The sequence below is a fragment of the Parus major genome, chromosome 2 (genome assembly GCF_001522545.3).
Source record: "Parus major isolate Abel chromosome 2, Parus_major1.1, whole genome shotgun sequence".
NCBI classification, from domain to species: domain Eukaryota; kingdom Metazoa; phylum Chordata; class Aves; order Passeriformes; family Paridae; genus Parus; species Parus major.
Window position 1 is genome coordinate 19176423 of NC_031769.1, and position 17244 is coordinate 19193666.

The window sequence follows — 17244 nt, forward strand, 5'->3', positions numbered from 1 at the left end:
ACTTGTCACTTCATTAGATTCATAGATTTTAACAACTAAAATAAAGATGGTTACTCATGTGTGTAAGTGCTTCCTAGACAATTTCCCAATTTTTCAGACTTTTAAGGCTTGTAGAATTAAATATATATTTATATAAATGAGCAGAGATTAAACAGAAAGATTAGGAAGTATTGCAAAACATATATGTCTTTGCTCTTGTAATAAATTGTGTTATGATGCTATTCACATCAAATCAACATGATCAAAGAGAAACATTATTTTTAAATGCCTTATTATAATGAAATGAAGAAATTCTTAAAGGAGGGGAATCCTTCACATTAAGTAGCAGCTTAAAAGAGCCTTTGGTTTTGTTCAGTAGGATATCTGTCAGCCCTTTCAGTACCTGAGAACAATTCAGCAAAGGAAACTACTGAGGTTGTGTTCAAGGATAGATGCTGAAAGACCTAATAAAGGCTAAAATATGCATCACTGAAATAGATGGGAAATTTTATTGGAAATCAATACTACTAAATCTCAACTCTAAACATCATGGAGGACAATATCTAGATCTTGTGGAAAATTAATATAATAGGAATAAAAGAACAAAGGACAAAAACAAATAAGATTTTTTTTCTTTACGCCTTTTTTGCTCAATACTTTGGAAAGTGTCTGGAAGATGAATCTTCTAAGCTGACCAACCTGCTGAATAGCTATATACCATTAGGGCCCTCTTTTCTGAAAAGGATGTATCCAATATTGTCCATTAAAATGGCCAACTTTAACAACAGTCATTGCTTTTTTGAAGATTTTTTGTGTTCTTTCTTCTCAGCCAGTAGTCAGACAAATAAGCAACTACTATTGGTTACTCACACTTTAGAAAAGAACCTTTTCCCACCTTCTTTTTAGGAGATGAATATACTTTTATGCACTGCTCCATTGAAATGATAACACTTCAAGCTGTGACTATCTCAACATAGTTAAGCAAACAATCCCTGTACCTCAGGTTCAACTGAGTGTCATAGTGTCACCCTGAGAATTAAGCTTTCTGATCTTGTTTTCATAGTTCCTAGCCACTTTCCCAGGAAAGTGACTATAAACATAGATGTTTATACATTCCATTAAAGAAATGTCTTTTGATGGACGTTTCTCACGACCAGTATGGTTGGGAAGGTGGTAACCTAACTATCCAATCCCTGGTCGTTGTTGAGAACCTATAAATACTGAAACCACAGAATAAATCACACTCTTTTTCCTCTCACACATTGAACTGTGTCTTTGTGAATCATTTAATGTCCAACAGTGACAGTCACAGTTTCTTTAATTTCTTTAATTTGAAGGGAGCTAGTGGAGAATCAGTGGCAGTAGAAAAACCAAAGTTAATTGCAGAAGCAGCAGCAGAGACTGGAGCTCTAGGAAGAGCTATTAAAGAGGATTTTGCACTGATTGTGGCTCTCATCATTCCTTGTCCCAGCACCCTAACTCTGGAGATTCCACAAAGGACAGTGTTTAGACCATCAGGTCATTCTGACTTTTCCTTCTTGTACTAAATCTCAATTTTTTTCTGTCCCATCAACATTACCATGATGGAAGAAATATTCCCAAAAATTCTACTGTGATCTTTAAAATACTGACTAGATCTAGGTAATTTGTAATCTTTTAGTTACCTGGTGTCAATATCCAGTGTCTGGGGCACAGACCTGTAAATGTTTGGAGTTACCCTCATTTTCACCTAGGGTAGTATGATTAGAAGCTCCCTTCAACTGTGACAATTAGTTTTCATCATCCTTTGAATCCTAAAAATTATTCTTTTTTATTTCCAGTTGCTCTTCATCACAATTCTCTCTTATTGTCATGAAGCAGGATTTCTAAATTGTTGAGAAATAAAGTCCAGCTTTGAAAGTACAATTCACTTTCATTCCATTTCTCCCAAAGGATTTATGAGTACTCTCCACACTCCTACCACTGGAAGTAGGACAGACAGAGCTAACAACACAGGGTCAAGGCTTGTAAAAATCCAAAAGACCTCTCAGAGAGGAAGCCCCTAATGTTTGCCTAGATTCTATCACAGATAAAATAGTATATACCTTCCTATTTTTAGTGTTATTTCAGCATTTGCACATATTACTTGTTCCAGGGACAGTTTCTGCATGGTTATTTAAGTAAAATGAAAAACAAAGATTCAGACTGTGAGTTAAAAAAATGGCTTGCAGTCACAAATAGTTCCTAAAGTCTCATCAAGCAATTAGATAATAAAACATTATCAGTGTTTTTCATCCTGCTACCTTCAGCAGTACACAAAATTTTAATTGGTGCCTCCCAGCAGCAATATATATCATCACCAGTATCTTAAATATGTCTACATTTTTTATCTGCAATACATATGCAGATAATACATTTTTATATGCAATACATAAAGACTTATGTATGCTCTATAATAATAATTTTAGAAATTATAGAGTCTCTAAAGATGTTTTTGCATGGAGATCTAAAATTATTCAGAATTATTACAAACATTTTAAAGCAATTTTAATTATTTTCTTTTTACTCTTGATTGTACAGTAGAAACTGTGGCTTCTAGGCAAAGTTGCCTTCAGCAGCAAATAAAATGAAGAAGATGTGCCTTCTGAACTGTGGCTCATTTCTGTAGTGATTTGTATCACAGTGCAAATATCATGCCACTTAATGCATTTTCTGACAGTAATTCACAAACAGTCTAAATTAGAAAATTGTTCAGAGAACAAATCCCAACGCAGATTTCATTCCCTTGCAAATTAAGGAAGTAGAGGTTATAAAAGTGGTATGTCGGGAATACAGTTAAGGAAAAATATAGCAAATGTTGCATTTCAGCAGATTATTAAACAAATTACTAGCTCTATCTAAAACATAATGCTGAGGCAGGAGAGAGGAGCACAAAGCAATGGAAAGAAGAAAATGCTGTGAACATTTTCTCTAACCTGTACATCATTAAATATTCTGGAAAGAAGAAGCCATATAAATTTAAAATATTTTTTCTGCTGATTTGTTGAACGCAAACATTTAGGTTTCACGACACCTTTCAGCAGAGCATCCCTGTAAAGCAAAGGGATTCACTCACAGCAGGTGGCTGGGTCCTCATCGCTGCCATCAGGGCAATCCAGGTGAGACTCACCGCCTGATCCAGGCACCATGGGCTGCCCATCCCTGCAGGTGGAGTCTTTCAAGGAGCAGAAACCTGGTGGCTCTGATGGTGCAGCATCCAAGAGCTGGATGTTATTCAAGCAGATGAAGCCTTCCCTGCTCTGGAGTACTCCTTTAAACACAAGCTGTCAATTGTTACAATTAAAATATTTGCATTAACAGACAACAGATTGAAACTGATTTTTATTTATGCAAAACAGTTCTAGGTGCAAAAAGTGCTGCATAATTTCCATTGAAAAATTCTGATAAATTTCAAATCAGAGTCTAAAATTTTATATGACTATCTCAGGTTGAAGTTACAGAAAAAATTAAGCTGAAGTTTAATGAATTCCAAGAATGAAGTTAAAAATAAAAATGTCTATTTTAAAGAAAAACTCCTAATCTCATGAACGTTTAGCTAAAAACTACTAATGTCCCAGAAAGGTGGCCTGAAATTTAATGTCTTGAAGACTCCATCTTCCTTTCTGAAGTGTCTTCAAAACCTCACTTTATCCCCAAGAGAAAATTTCCAGTTAGAAGTGCATTAATGGGCTGGAGATTGCCCTCAGACACCAACTGGCACAGCAGAGCTTAAGAACTGTTTTGTCACCTAAAATAAAATGGATTCACCCAGTCTCTGCAGTGGGGTTGGTCCCTACCTGCTTGTAATCCTGGAACTGCTCTGGGCACTGGATGGGAGGTGGCCAATTTGCTTATGTCAAAACCTTTCTAGGAACCATGCTGATGTAATTATTTGGGCAATCACACACCAATCCTGGGTCTGTGCCCTCACCCTGCTTATTTTACTGCTATTGACATAGACACAGACATTCAAGGAGCATTCCTCTCTCTGACAGAGTTCCCTTGCTCTGAGCAGATTTGGCACAAGCTGATTTATAGCAGTGAAGTTCCAGAACATCTGTTGCTCCTGGCCACGGTGGAGCCCATCTCTGCTGGCTCTCAAAGCAATGAAATTTCCCCATTTGTGCTCTCCAGGCTTCTTCCACCTGAGTTAAAGCAGCAAGCAAGAGGAAGAAAGCTTGGATTCATCAAGAAGATTAGGATGGCAATAAAAGAAAGGACTGAGAAACAAGAGCAGGAGCTGGAGGAATAAATAAAAGTGGATTTGTGGGTTTTGACAGGCGGGGACATGACCAAAGTGTGAGTCTCAGAAAATACTTATGTGCAGGGGTCAGAAAGCACTGTGTAAGAGTATCTGACAAAACAGAAGGAAACTAGAACAGATATGATTTGGAGAATAAGCAGAAGGGTCTAGCACACTCCCCAAAGCCTGGGAATTAAGTTGGAGTGAAATTTCAAGAGATATTTTTCTTTCTAAAATGTAAGAGTTATATAAGGTCATTATCTTCCACTGCAGAAAATTTATTCAAAATTGAAAAAGTCTCCTTATAGTTTCCATTCTCTCTCTACCAGTTCAAAAAGCCAAATGTTGTGCTGAAAATATGAAATGAGCACAAATTTAAAGATAGTAGGTTTTCTTCCCTGAGTGGAGGGATCCTTGTAGTCTTTGTACAAGAATATATAATTTTGGCTTCCTACTTATATACATGCAACCTGAGCAGGCATTTGTTTATTTATTTCTAGATACTATAGATAGCTTAATTACACATATGTTTGTTTATTCAATATTATCCTTGTGAGAAAAGGAGAGACAGGCAACAATACATGCTTAGAATCTACTAGTTTACTGAAAGGCATTCACTCTAACATCTGTCAAAACATCAAATCCTGCAGTGGGCTTAGTTTTTGTCCTTTCATGGAGATTATATTTTCAGCTGATTGCTGAAGCAGTAAAATATGATGGTTTCTTACAGAACTACAAAAAAAACCCTGTAAATGAAAATTTACTTAAAATGGAAACTTGTAAAATAATATGATAATTAAGTAGTTGCAGTTTAGCATTTATCTCTGTGTCTGAAATTTCAAGAAAGTATCTTCTCAATTAGTGTTTTACATCATTTCACTGAAGTTCTACAAAGATCATTTACATCATCTCAATAATATATATACATTTAAATGAGTTGGTAATTCCTGAGTTTAACTCAGATGACTAATTAGAATCAGATGAGATTTGTATTAACTTTCTTGCATATTATTCAAGTCCCGCAGGTTCTGTATGTCATATTTGTGTACATGCTTCCTTGTGCTACTACTAGAGATTTACTTATATTGAAGCAATGAAAAAATAGCAAAACAAACAATTTTAACAAATTTTTAGACTTCCTAGAAGATTTACAAACAATGAAGTAAAGCATCTTCAAAAATTGAGCACATGCCTTTTTCATTCATACCTTTATATTTTCTAGCCCTGTTGGTAGCTGTATATTCACTTTGACCCATTCCTTATTAGTCATGATGTTGGTCTCCCACAAGACATGTTCCTCCTGTAAAATGTAGAAAACATTGTTATACAGATGATTTTTATTCCTCCAGAAGTTATCAAGGCTATTTTTTTGTCCTCCATCTTTTCATCTCCCTGCCAAACAATCATTTTATCCAAAGTCTCTCTATGTGGAAAAAAGAGCTCCTCATATTCATTTGCAATCTCTGTACTGAGGTCTATTGGAGAGAGGGGAAACAACACATATTTACTGTGACTAAACAGACTAATAATATAATTATCAGGAGTTCAGTTTGCAGAATTAAAGTTAATTAATATGTAAATTAAGCCATGTTATTGTTGAATTTAACAATATGTTTCCATGGTGTTCTCTACACAAGTTTTCTTTTCATAAATAACTGCTTATAATATGTTGTGTAATTAATTAGATTTAGTTCTCTTAGAACTGGATTTTGGGTCTGCCAGAATTACCCCATCAATTGTGCTAAAAACAATTTATTTTTTTTTTTAAATCTGTAAAGCAAGCATACAGAGTACAACCAAACAACATTTAGTCATGCTCTGAGTTACCTTAATCCACCCATTTTCATTCCACCTCCTAAGGATAACAGGAAGAGTGCTACATATGGTAAGGCTCCCTTTATGCAAGCACTCCAAGCCCTTTTCATTCAATAATCTGACAAAACTATCTCACACTCACTCTGCTTCTGGTTATGATCCCACTTGGAACATACTGAGGCAAGAAGGAAAGAAGGCAGAAATTTGAACTTTATATACCCACACAAAATCTTTTCAAGAAGCAGTTGCAAAATAGAGAAAAATCAGAAAGACATAAAAAAACCTCAGGGAAAGTTAATAAAGGCTATACATACAAACAGACTTACCATTAAAAATATCAATAGAGAAACTACTTTTAGGAAGCTGCACGGTATTGGTCATACCTTTTCTACAAAGGATATTACAGAATTAGCAGCAGTTCAGAAAAAGATGCAAAGCAGGATAAGAGAAATGGAGAGTCTCTTGTGTGACGAGAAATTGAAAGTATAAAAATTATTTATCTTACAGGATATTAATAAAAGGGGTTATGATAAGCATGTGAAATGTTAGCAATACTACAGTTATAGTATTTCCTGGATTATAGTAAAAGACAGTTATAGTTTTTCCTGGATTTTAATATAAAAGAGAGGAGAAATGGGCTGTCTACTGCTTGATAGGCTGTGAGCCAGCAGAACAAAATTGGTATGATTTGTGATGTGCAGACAATTAATGTTCTTTTCCTACCAAGACCATTCTGACATATTAGCAAAGCTGGAAGATTAAATTCCTGTTGAACATGTGTTCTAAGATCAGTTTTGGAAAAGTGCAAGACAGGGCTGAGGCAATACACTATTTTCAAACACTCAATGACAGAAGAGATCAAATTGAATAAAGCACATACTTGATTTCAGAAATAAAAGTCAGCTGTGAGTTTCTACATTAGTATAGGATGTATTAGTCCACTTGTTTACATGACATATTCAGCAAAAGTCATTCAATATTGAGGACACTTCATTCTAGATAAAACTTGCTTAATTTTACTAAATAATTCAGCTCCCAAAGGAAATCTATTAGCCTACATTAGGCACATTTAAGACACAGAAAAGGATAATGTACTAGGAACCATACCGCATGGCAGGTTAAAACCATAGCCTGTAGTTAAATTTCAGCTTTTATTTAACATGCTCCCACTCACCTGCATATACAAACTCTTCAAACACATTTGTATATCTTTTGGGGAGCACTGTATTTGCTGTGTATTTGACTGGATGCACCTCAATACAGTAATTTTGTTCACATTCAGATAACAGCTTAGAAACCCAGCCCCATAACCATTTTTCTTCCAAACTAATTTTAATACAAATAGCTTGCAGCAGTAAACTTGAGTTTTTTGTACAGTAGCCAGACCTTTTGGGACTTTTATTTACATTGAAAGCTGTAAGTCACCTCAGATGAACCAATATTTTAAGCAGATTTTACCCCTTGATTTATACAGCTCTAATAAGTCAACAACAAAATTTCTTTTCCTCACAATACCTCTAGTATTCACCCTGCTTGCCATATCCTTCCATCCCTTTGCTACAAATGGGTTAACCCCTCTAGCACATTCCTTGTGTCACTAGCCTTCTTCTGAAATATGGAAGGTATTGCTTTTCCAGTACTTTCCTTCAAGATTTATTTTGGTGATGCAGGGGAGCAGTTGCTGAAGATAACTTTAGTCTATTCCCCTTACTGTGATATATTGCTATCAATAAACAACTTTTTGTAAAGCTAAAATGAGCAAGAATTGTTCCTTTTCCCCACAATGTTTTTTTTTTCTGAGATAATGCCACTCAGATTTGAAGGATGGAAGAGAAATCATAACTTTTTATAAAAGTCTCCATTTATAAAATACTTTTTATCTTTTCTTTTTTTTTTTTTTATATTTCTCTATCAATACATGCATTGTTGTGTAACTGCACCCATTATTTTGTCCCTACTTCTCTTTTCAGAGAGTAATTTACAACAAAAGCTTATTTGTTCCCCCACAGTGATTAATCAACTTTACCTTCTGCAGAGGAATATATCACATGACTTTTGCAAGTGTTGTGGAACACATAGAAAAATTTTAGTGCATTAGGATACAAATATACCTGCACATATAAACATTAGTTGAAAGTATCTTTTATTGCTTAATTTCTGTGTTTTTCTGTTTTTCAAAGCCATGCAACATGTAAAGATTAAGACAATACAATGAAGAAGAATAAGCCCATTGTCTAAAGGGAGTAACAATTAATGAACAGCAAATTACAGACTCAACCTTATATTATTTGATTTCTGTTTTTACCAAAAATGTTAAAATACATCTGTCAGTTAACAGACAGTTAATTTTGTTAACTGAATGTAAAAACTGGGGAATGAGATGCTGGAAAGCAGTGTAATGGAAAGGGACTTGGGGGTCCTGGGCCGTGGCAAGTTGCACATGAGCCAGCGGTGCCCTGGCAGCCAGGAGGGCCAGCCCTGTCCTGGGGGTCATCAGGCACAGCATGACCAGCCAGGCAAGGGAGGGAATTGTCCTGCTCTGCTCTGAGCTGGGGTGGCCTTACCTTGAGTGCTGGGGGCGGTTCTGGGTGCCACAATATAAAAAGGACATTAAACTGTTAGAGTGTCCAAAGGAGGGCCCTGAGGATGGTGAAGGACATTGAGGGGAAACCTTGTGAGGAGCAGCTGAGGTCACTTGCTCTGTTTGGCCTGGGGGAGACTGAGGGGAGTCCTCATTGTAGTTACAACTTCATAGTGAGGGGAAGAGGAGGGTCAGGTACTGATCTCTCTTGTGACCAGTGACAAGAACTGAGGGAATGGCCTGAGGTTGTGTCAGGGGAGGTTTAGTTTGGATATTGGGAAAAGGTTCTTCAACCAGAGGGTGATTGGTTACTGGAACAGCTCCCCAGGGATGTGGTCACAGCACCAGCCTGGCAGAGGTCAAGAAGTATTTGGACAATGCTCTCAGGCACATGGTGTGACACTTGGGGTATCCTGTGCAGGAGTTGGACTTTGATGATGCTAGTTTGTACCTTCCAACTCAGGACATTCTATTATTCTGTGAATGCTTTATGTTAGTTGAACAGTTAATATTGCTAAATGGGAATACAAACATGGACCAGAATAGACAAATAGTGTTACAAATACATATAAGCCAGAAGTACTGAAAACTGGAATGAAATTGCAAACTTTTAAGTAAAGGTTGTACACTGGAAGAAATATTTTACTATCAACAGCAAACTCTGAGAATCTGTGGAGAATGTGTAGGAAATTAGACAATTGGGAGAACAAAGGATATATATGGCAGCTAAGGGATAAATACAGACCGTGCAATTATAGTGAAGATGCTGAACAACTCTAAAGACAAGGCAACAAATTGCTAACAACCTTGTAAGTAGCTAAAGAATTAGAAACTAAAAAACCTACATTAGCTGCTTCTGAGGAGGAGCAAATTGTGTTTAGCAGTGTAATCTTTTTTTTTTTTTTTGTAATCATAAACAACTTGAAAAATTAGTTACTTCATTTTATTAAAGTTTATTAACAATCTGATAAAACACATGCTTTAAAAAAAATTATGGTGATTTGGTGTAAATAAAATTACTGTAAAATGTGTGTGCAAATAGAAATGCGATCTTATTTCAAAGAGAAGATGTCAATAGTTTTCTATTAAACTAAAAGAAAATTATAATAATGTTCTGCATGGGTCCATTCTGGAGCCTGATATAATTGTAGTGCTGACTGACTGGAGAGAGTGGAGAGTCAGATGAAAAATAATTTTTAAAACAATATAGATAATACTATATTGGGAGGAATTAAAAGCACTCTGAAGGACATAATTTGCATTTAAAATCATCTCAGTATGCAGAAACCAGTTCCAAACCAGTAAGACAAACTTCAAAGACATATGAGTCACAATTAAGAAAGAAACCTCAATAGTGTTTAAAGAAGAGCAGTTTGGCAAGCCATCAATAAAAGGATAAAAGCTGCAGATTATCATGGACTGCAAGTTAAATGTAAGTAAACAACAGGTTACTGCTGACAAATGGAGTCCATTTTCTTTATCCTTCTTCATACCCAAGAGCAATTTAAATTTGTTGTCTTCTGATTGATACCATAATGTCTGTATTAGAAAATATGTTCACTCATCTTTGCTCTCTCTGTTGAAAGAGTGAGGAAAGCCAGAGATAAATTTACAACATCTGTGTCTCTTGCCTCTAAGAACAGTACTGAAACTGTACATTGGATATAATCCAGTCTCCAGGTGTGTTGGGCCTGTCAGTGCTGGGATTTAACAAGAGTTCAAAGACGAGAGGTTTTGATCAATAAATACAGCAGTAGGATGTGCAGGAAACTGCAAGGTACACGCAATTGAGAGGTTATTTTGAAAGACACCTTCCAGGACAGCAGCTCTGTTGTCTTCTAGAGTCAAAACAAGCACTCAACACATACTTCTGTTTCTTAGTATTAGCTAGTTTTGAAGATTCATTTGTCTTTCATAAACAACCTAATGATACAGTAGCAAAACGTGTGAAAGCCAACTCTCCCTTTATTTCAGTTTAAGAAGTCTTCAACATGGGGCTGCAGGTTGTTTTATTTTTCCTGAAACTACCAGCAGAAGCTTATGCTTCTGAAGATTTTTCTGGCAAATTTTGCAATATGAGTAACTCACATCAGCTTTAAATAAGTCTATGTGCAATAAATACACTTCTGATTGAAGGAGAAATTCAATACCTAAAACATAAAAGGGCTAAGAGAATCTGTGGAAACAGAGTGGGCTGATGTAATAAATGCCAGAAAATGTTCTTCTAATGAGCATGTAAGGACCAGCTTATCAATAATTCAATCTAGGCTCCCAGTTCAATGGGAACTCAGATGTCAGTTTTCTTATGGTTTTCACTTACATAATTTGCTCTGTTTTCAGGGAAGGAAAACTCTTAAATTGGGTCCATTGATGCTACTTAGGCGAACTGCTGAAATCAATATTCCTATTCTGTCTCAAGGTTGCTGTGAGTGTCATACCTGGGAATTTATTGGAAAGTACTATGGCACAAAAATCTGTGCGTTCTGAACAGAACACTGATTGTGTTACAATTCCCTGACACAGTAATGGGTCACAGAAAAATACAACTATTGGCTTTTATAAATGAAACATGAGCAAAAGCCTGGGGTTGTTTTCATGAATATTCAAAGACACAATTGGAAGGAAATAAATTATTTCCATTACCTGCCCTTATTTTAAGACCTTTTGGTTGTGTTACACTTTGGGGTTTTTAGCGTCTTATCATAGTGAATGAAGTGGATCTAACATTTCAATATGTGTATTGTTGGGTGATAAGAATTCAACTGCAGCATCAAGATATGAGAGCCATTAACTTAATGAGAACAGCTCTACTGCTCTTGCTTTCATTAAGCAGCAGTGCAAAGCATCAATACTAACCTATTAAACCAGACTTCCAAAAGAGAACATCCTAATATTAGAAAGTCTCACAAGGTAAGGGAGGTAAGAAAGATGGAAATAGTTAGCAATGATCAACTGACATTTGTGTTTCATTCTGTCAGGGCTCTTTTATCCACTAATAGGTAGAAGAATAGAAAAATTACTGCTCTAACATTTGGGCAGAGAAAAGCAGGCGTTTAATCAAGAACTTTCCAGTTATCTTAAGTCAACAACTTTCTTTTTTAATATGTCTCCATAGACAAAAGCACCTATTTTCTTATTTCCATAACAAGAAAGAGTCTAGAAAAACTGTTACTATAGATTTCCCCCCTGAAATATGCAATTGATTTTATTCTGTAATAGTTGGGTTTGTCCTTGAAGTCTCATTGCAGAACATTCACCTGTCAAATTAGTTTATAGCTCAGATGGTGAACACCCAGGTTTTGCAATTGCACAGGCCAGTGGAATGGTACTAAGTTACTTTTTTTGCACAAATTGACTCAGGGGACAGGCATGTAGCAGCAGGTATCTTTCATTTGTCTGGTAACACCTGGGCTGCCATACCTTTACCTTCTGGAAGTGAATACATTTCCCCTTACCTGGTTCATAAGCAGCACTGCCTTGAGAACACTGCTATCTGCCATGGAGTAGTGAAACTGAAAACGGCAGTTCTTGCTGGAACAATGACACATGGAGCTGTTTAGATGGGCCTTTTCATATAAAGCATCGTAATTAGCATCTAACCACTTGAAATGGCCTGAAGAAAAAAGGAAAGGAAATAAAGGTCACTTTTTCACAAAACATTTTTTTTTCTGTCTTTAAAAATAAAGAAAATAAGAACTGCTCTCATGCAATTACACCAAAGACCCATCCCAGCAAGAATGAAATCTGATCATCATGTTGATGATGTGACTTGGATGTCATCTGTTACCTATTATATATATACACCTATATATCTATATCTAATCTATAACTACATATATGTATAGATAGATAGATATATCTTCATTTTACTCAAAGATAGCCCCAGCAACAACAAATTTCATCAGTCAATAATATCTCAAAGTTTTTATTTTGCATGCTAAAACCTGCAAGAAGTCCCAGCTCCTCCTCCTTACATTTACAACCATTCAATATCTACTGGCAAATATATGTGAAAACTGGGCTTTCTTCCCACTGTGGTTTCCAGGAAATATGTTCTTTACAGCAGTGCTTAAAAAACAAAACAAAACAAAAGGTCATCTGCATTACTGCTGCAGGAAGCAGTATCATCTCCACCGTGTAATCAAGGTCTTTACTTCTCAGACAGAACTTCTTCAACAAAATGTTGGAAGCATATTGTCTTTACACCTGAAGCAGAAAAGCAATTTGTGCTCTCCTTGACCTGCTGGCCCTTATAAAAGCATTCCTACAGAGATCTAAAGGAGTTCTCCATCCCCTCAGCAGTGTCATTAGTTTTCAGAAATAAAAAGGCTAAATATTTTTTACTAAATATATCAGCTCTTTCTCCTGCCTCCCAAGTCACTGAATATTTTGCTGCCTCCTCCAGCAACTATTAAAATAATAAACAAGAACTGATTAAAGGTCATAAGTCTGCAGTTTCTATGGGGTTTTTTTTCCCAAATACAATTTATCTCAAATGCAAATATTGCACAATCTCAAAGTGAAGGAAGGAAGTGTCATTTTGCAAGAAAATGCTCATTTTTATAAAGGACCATGTTATTTTCCTTTTGTTGCCTGTTTACTCTTTCTTTTATGCAATGATTTACACTGTAATATATTCTTGAATTATAGTTTCTGAGCCCATTGATAATTAACATTCTTTTCCCTCTGCTTTCAAGTGTTTAAATCTTTAAAAGCAGGGCATAGAGGAGTTGACATGATTTTTTGACAAGAAAGCAAGTGCACTACTCTAGATAAAGCAAAGTCCCATGAAGCATCCAGACTGATTCTGTGTCCAAAAAAGCATGCTTACTCCTCTTTAGGGAATGCATTTTATTCAAGTATTGTGACTGCTTCTGCTTAATCCAATGTAAGAAACACAAACTACAGAAACTATGGTAGCATATATGAAAGATCAATAAAGAAAACAAGAAAAAAGTACTTTCTGAACAGTGTTACGGGGGAATATAAAGCCTCTGTAAAAACTTCTGACACTAGAGAAATTAAGAGGCAAAATTATAGATAAATTGCTACAATGCAAAACTAGAGAAATAAAGCAATAAAGGAACAAAGGAAAAGTCTTCCAAGGACAGAAAGTATTTTATTACATTTAGGGATACCAGCAAGGGAGGATTATTCAAAGGCTATAAGAAATCTTTTTTTTATAAATATAATTGTTCAGACCTCTAATCTTTTAGATTCTTTTAATGTTACTTCTTACCTCTCTTCTATTTACAGAAGGGAAAGCTTTCATCAAAATCAGAATATAAAGTCTAATTAAGCTCTATTTGCATTGCAAGTTTGAGTCCTCAAGTATGGCATTTTTGCAGTTTGCATTCCATTTCTTTAGTTTTAGAATATTTTTTTAATATTCAACCTCTTAATTTTTGTCTCTACACATCTGCATGAATAGAAATACTGATTGTGTTGAGAGGTCAGCAATCATAGTTCAGATTTTTCAATACTTTTCAATGCTAATGATGGATTCAATTCTGTGTGTTGTTTTCGTGCCTGTTTCTTCACACATTTTCATTTTTCTTTATGACTTAGAAGCACAGGAATTGTCCCCAAGAAGCTGGGGAAATTCAGCCTGCTCAGCTGCCTGTGCATATCTTTACAATAATGCCAAATCACCTATGCAGGAAACATTTCCAAATAGATTCTCTTTCCATAGACAGTGCCTGTAATATAGTCCTGTAAAAGCTCTTACAGAATTTCAGTACCTTTTCTGTTTTCAATGTTGCCTTAAAAGGGAAATCCATGCCTGTTACTGGCCCTTAGTGCGTCATGTTAAGGTATGGCACAGATACAATGACTTTCAGGGAGGGTTTTCAAATAAAATCAAATGAAAATCTCTTTTTTGTTAGATACCCCAGTGGAAATTGGAAGATGATATGACTCTTGTCCTCACATTTAAAGGGAAAAAAATACTCTGCTTTATTCTATGCTCTCCACTATACATACCTGTAAAAATTAATTGTAACACAGTATATACACTCAGGCACTTTTCCTTGCTACTCAATGATAATTTGATTTATGGTTACTAGATTATTGAAATGCAAGTTAAAATTTATTTTTAAAATCTTTTTATAAAATGAAAACAATATCTAACATTCATTCTGCTTCTGTCAATGAGATGTGCTCCATTTCTTTGGGTTCAAAGTTCAAGCAGTAATCTCCACAGTATCAGTTCATCAAGGCTGCATCACAAACTGTACTACTACAGCTAGCAGCACTTGACCCCTCTGAAGGCAGTCTCAGTACACAAGCCAAACACTTTGCAGGCAAGACAATTCCATCTCACAATACAACACTTCCATTAAGGTTTCAAAAACCTTTCCCATAAACCCATAGACACATATAAGACAGCAACTTGAAAAACCAGTTATGCTCTTTGCTTAAAATTTCAGCTGGATTAATTTTATTGATTTTAAAGGTAAGTCACAATTTTCTAGAAAAATTGGTTGTTTACAGTTGCCCTAATAAAAGGTTTAAAATGAAGTTCCAGACTGTATGCTCAAGCAGAGTAGTACTACACAAGTCAAATTCCCAAGTAGCAAAATCAAAACAAAACAGAAAAAAACCCCCCACACACAAGGGCTATAGGCTTAAATGGATTTGATTTGGTGGAATTTAATTTCACCAAACTCTTGCACAGATCTCATACAAAAAATAAACTGGAGAATAAATCAGCTATTAGTTTATATAAGAATTCTTATGTTAAATATTTCATGGATACCTGAAAAAAACTCATTAATTCTTACAATAAAATGCTTTATGTCTCTCCAGGAGGAGTGCTCATGATGCCCTTATTCAACAGCCAAAACAAAACTTAATTTAAACACAAAATACATACAATTACTTTTGCAGTTTTGTTCTGTTTTGGCATTGAGGCACCATCTTGCCATAAAAAGCACTATATTCTTCATGACAGCTATTAATTTTGAGTTAAATTAAATCCCCACCTTGAGTGTTGTTGCTCGAATCCTCCAGGAAGGAGCAGGAGGCAATCCTGTGGCCGGCTTGCAGCCGATCCCGCTGAGCAGGCTCAGCTCGCTGCTCCGAGCGCCACCCGCATATGCCAAGCTCAAAAGGGGAAATCTGTGGTGCTAAAAGACAAGGAGAAACTATCGCTTCTTAAGAAGCCATTATTTATGAAACTATTCCCTATTAGAAAACTCTGCTTATAAAACCTCATGACAACATCTCTGCTTCTTCAAAAGGTTACTTCAAAAGCCCTGTGTACCCCTGACTGCTGTCCTGTATTTCAGCCTGCCATCTTTAAATATTGTCAGAAATCACTCCCTCAAGACAAATTCTTCTTTCAAAGCAATGGCGTGCTCTTTATGTTAGCCAGTCATCACAACCTTCATGAATTCAATTCCACAGAGAGAGTTGCCAGGTAACACAAAAACTGACATTTAATAACAAGAAATACCTATTTACTTTTCTAGGTGTTAGCTACAGAAAAATCACTTTTAATGGAGGTTGAACTCAACAGCATCTCCACAATACATGCAACAGAATACCTCTTTTAAGAGGCAAAAAGGTTCTGAATGCATCACCCCATATTTTTGGGAGCTTTTATGGGGCACAGCATGCCTGACTAATAGAGTTGTCCTCAGCAATGGTCAGGATTTTAAGCAGGATTGCACTATGAGAATGGAAGAAGATCCACTTCATTGCAGGGGAAAGGTAATCTGGTTAAGACACATTATTAAATAGCAGTCAGGATATCACAGAGAAAACATAGAAATTCCTAATTGTATGGAGAAAACAGTTTCAGGTTAGTTTACATAGATGTTACTGTCTCCTTCATCTGAGAGACATATTATTCACATTTCTGATACCTCAGTGAAATGGCCTGTCCAGGCAGTGCTGCAAACCTTTCATTTCTTCCTTGTTCCAGTGCTAAATAAATGTGCACTGTTTTCAAACCATGTGTATAATGTGAGGAAGAGCTTGTCAAAAGCTTGCTTCCTCTGGAAAATGCCAAATTCCACAAGGGTCTGGAAACGGATGGCTTTTGTCAAGTTTCAACATGCAAAAAATAATCTGCAAATTCTGTCAAAAGGAATAAAGATCTTCTTTTAATGCTTTTGAAGTAATGATACAAAACATTTTGAGTCATTCTGTGGGTCATTTTGAGTATTTTTATTTTTTAATTTAGCTTTATATATTTGTAGGTTTTGTTTGTTTTGACAAAATACTCGTTTTCCAGCTCTTCATGCCGCAGCATGTCAGACAACAGTAATATTAGTATTTTGGATTTTCTGTCTCCCATCCCTGTGGCAGTTCATCTCCAATACCTGCTTCTGTAATATTAAAGGCTACATCTTTGCAGGATTAGAATTAACTAAGGAATTAAGATTTTGTCAGTTGAAGTATTCATACTGGATTTTTGTCAAAATTTATACATTATAAATAATACATATATAATTACTTCATTTTTCCTGAGAAAAACCCATAACTTTGCAATGAGGCTTTGTCACTTCTGTGTTACAAGTGACTTAAGGAGGACAAAAGCCTTGTTCTCCCTTATAGCATTCTACTTTCATGCCTTGGAGCTCTTTGCTTTCATCTCCATGTA

At 35.8% G+C, this 17244-nt stretch overlaps 1 protein-coding gene across 1 annotated transcript in view; it reads right to left on the reverse strand.

Annotated features, from left to right (window-relative positions):
- The window catches only part of MALRD1 (MAM and LDL receptor class A domain containing 1), a 240390-nt gene that overhangs the window by 207733 nt on the left and 15413 nt on the right, over positions 1-17244 (reverse strand). The window contains exons 6-9 of the mRNA XM_033511660.1: positions 15620-15763; positions 12092-12249; positions 5448-5540; positions 3074-3281 (exon numbers count right to left, since the gene is read on the reverse strand). Coding sequence (XP_033367551.1) covers positions 3074-3281; positions 5448-5540; positions 12092-12249; positions 15620-15763 — 603 coding nt within the window. The remainder of the gene's footprint in view (positions 1-3073; positions 3282-5447; positions 5541-12091; positions 12250-15619; positions 15764-17244) is intronic.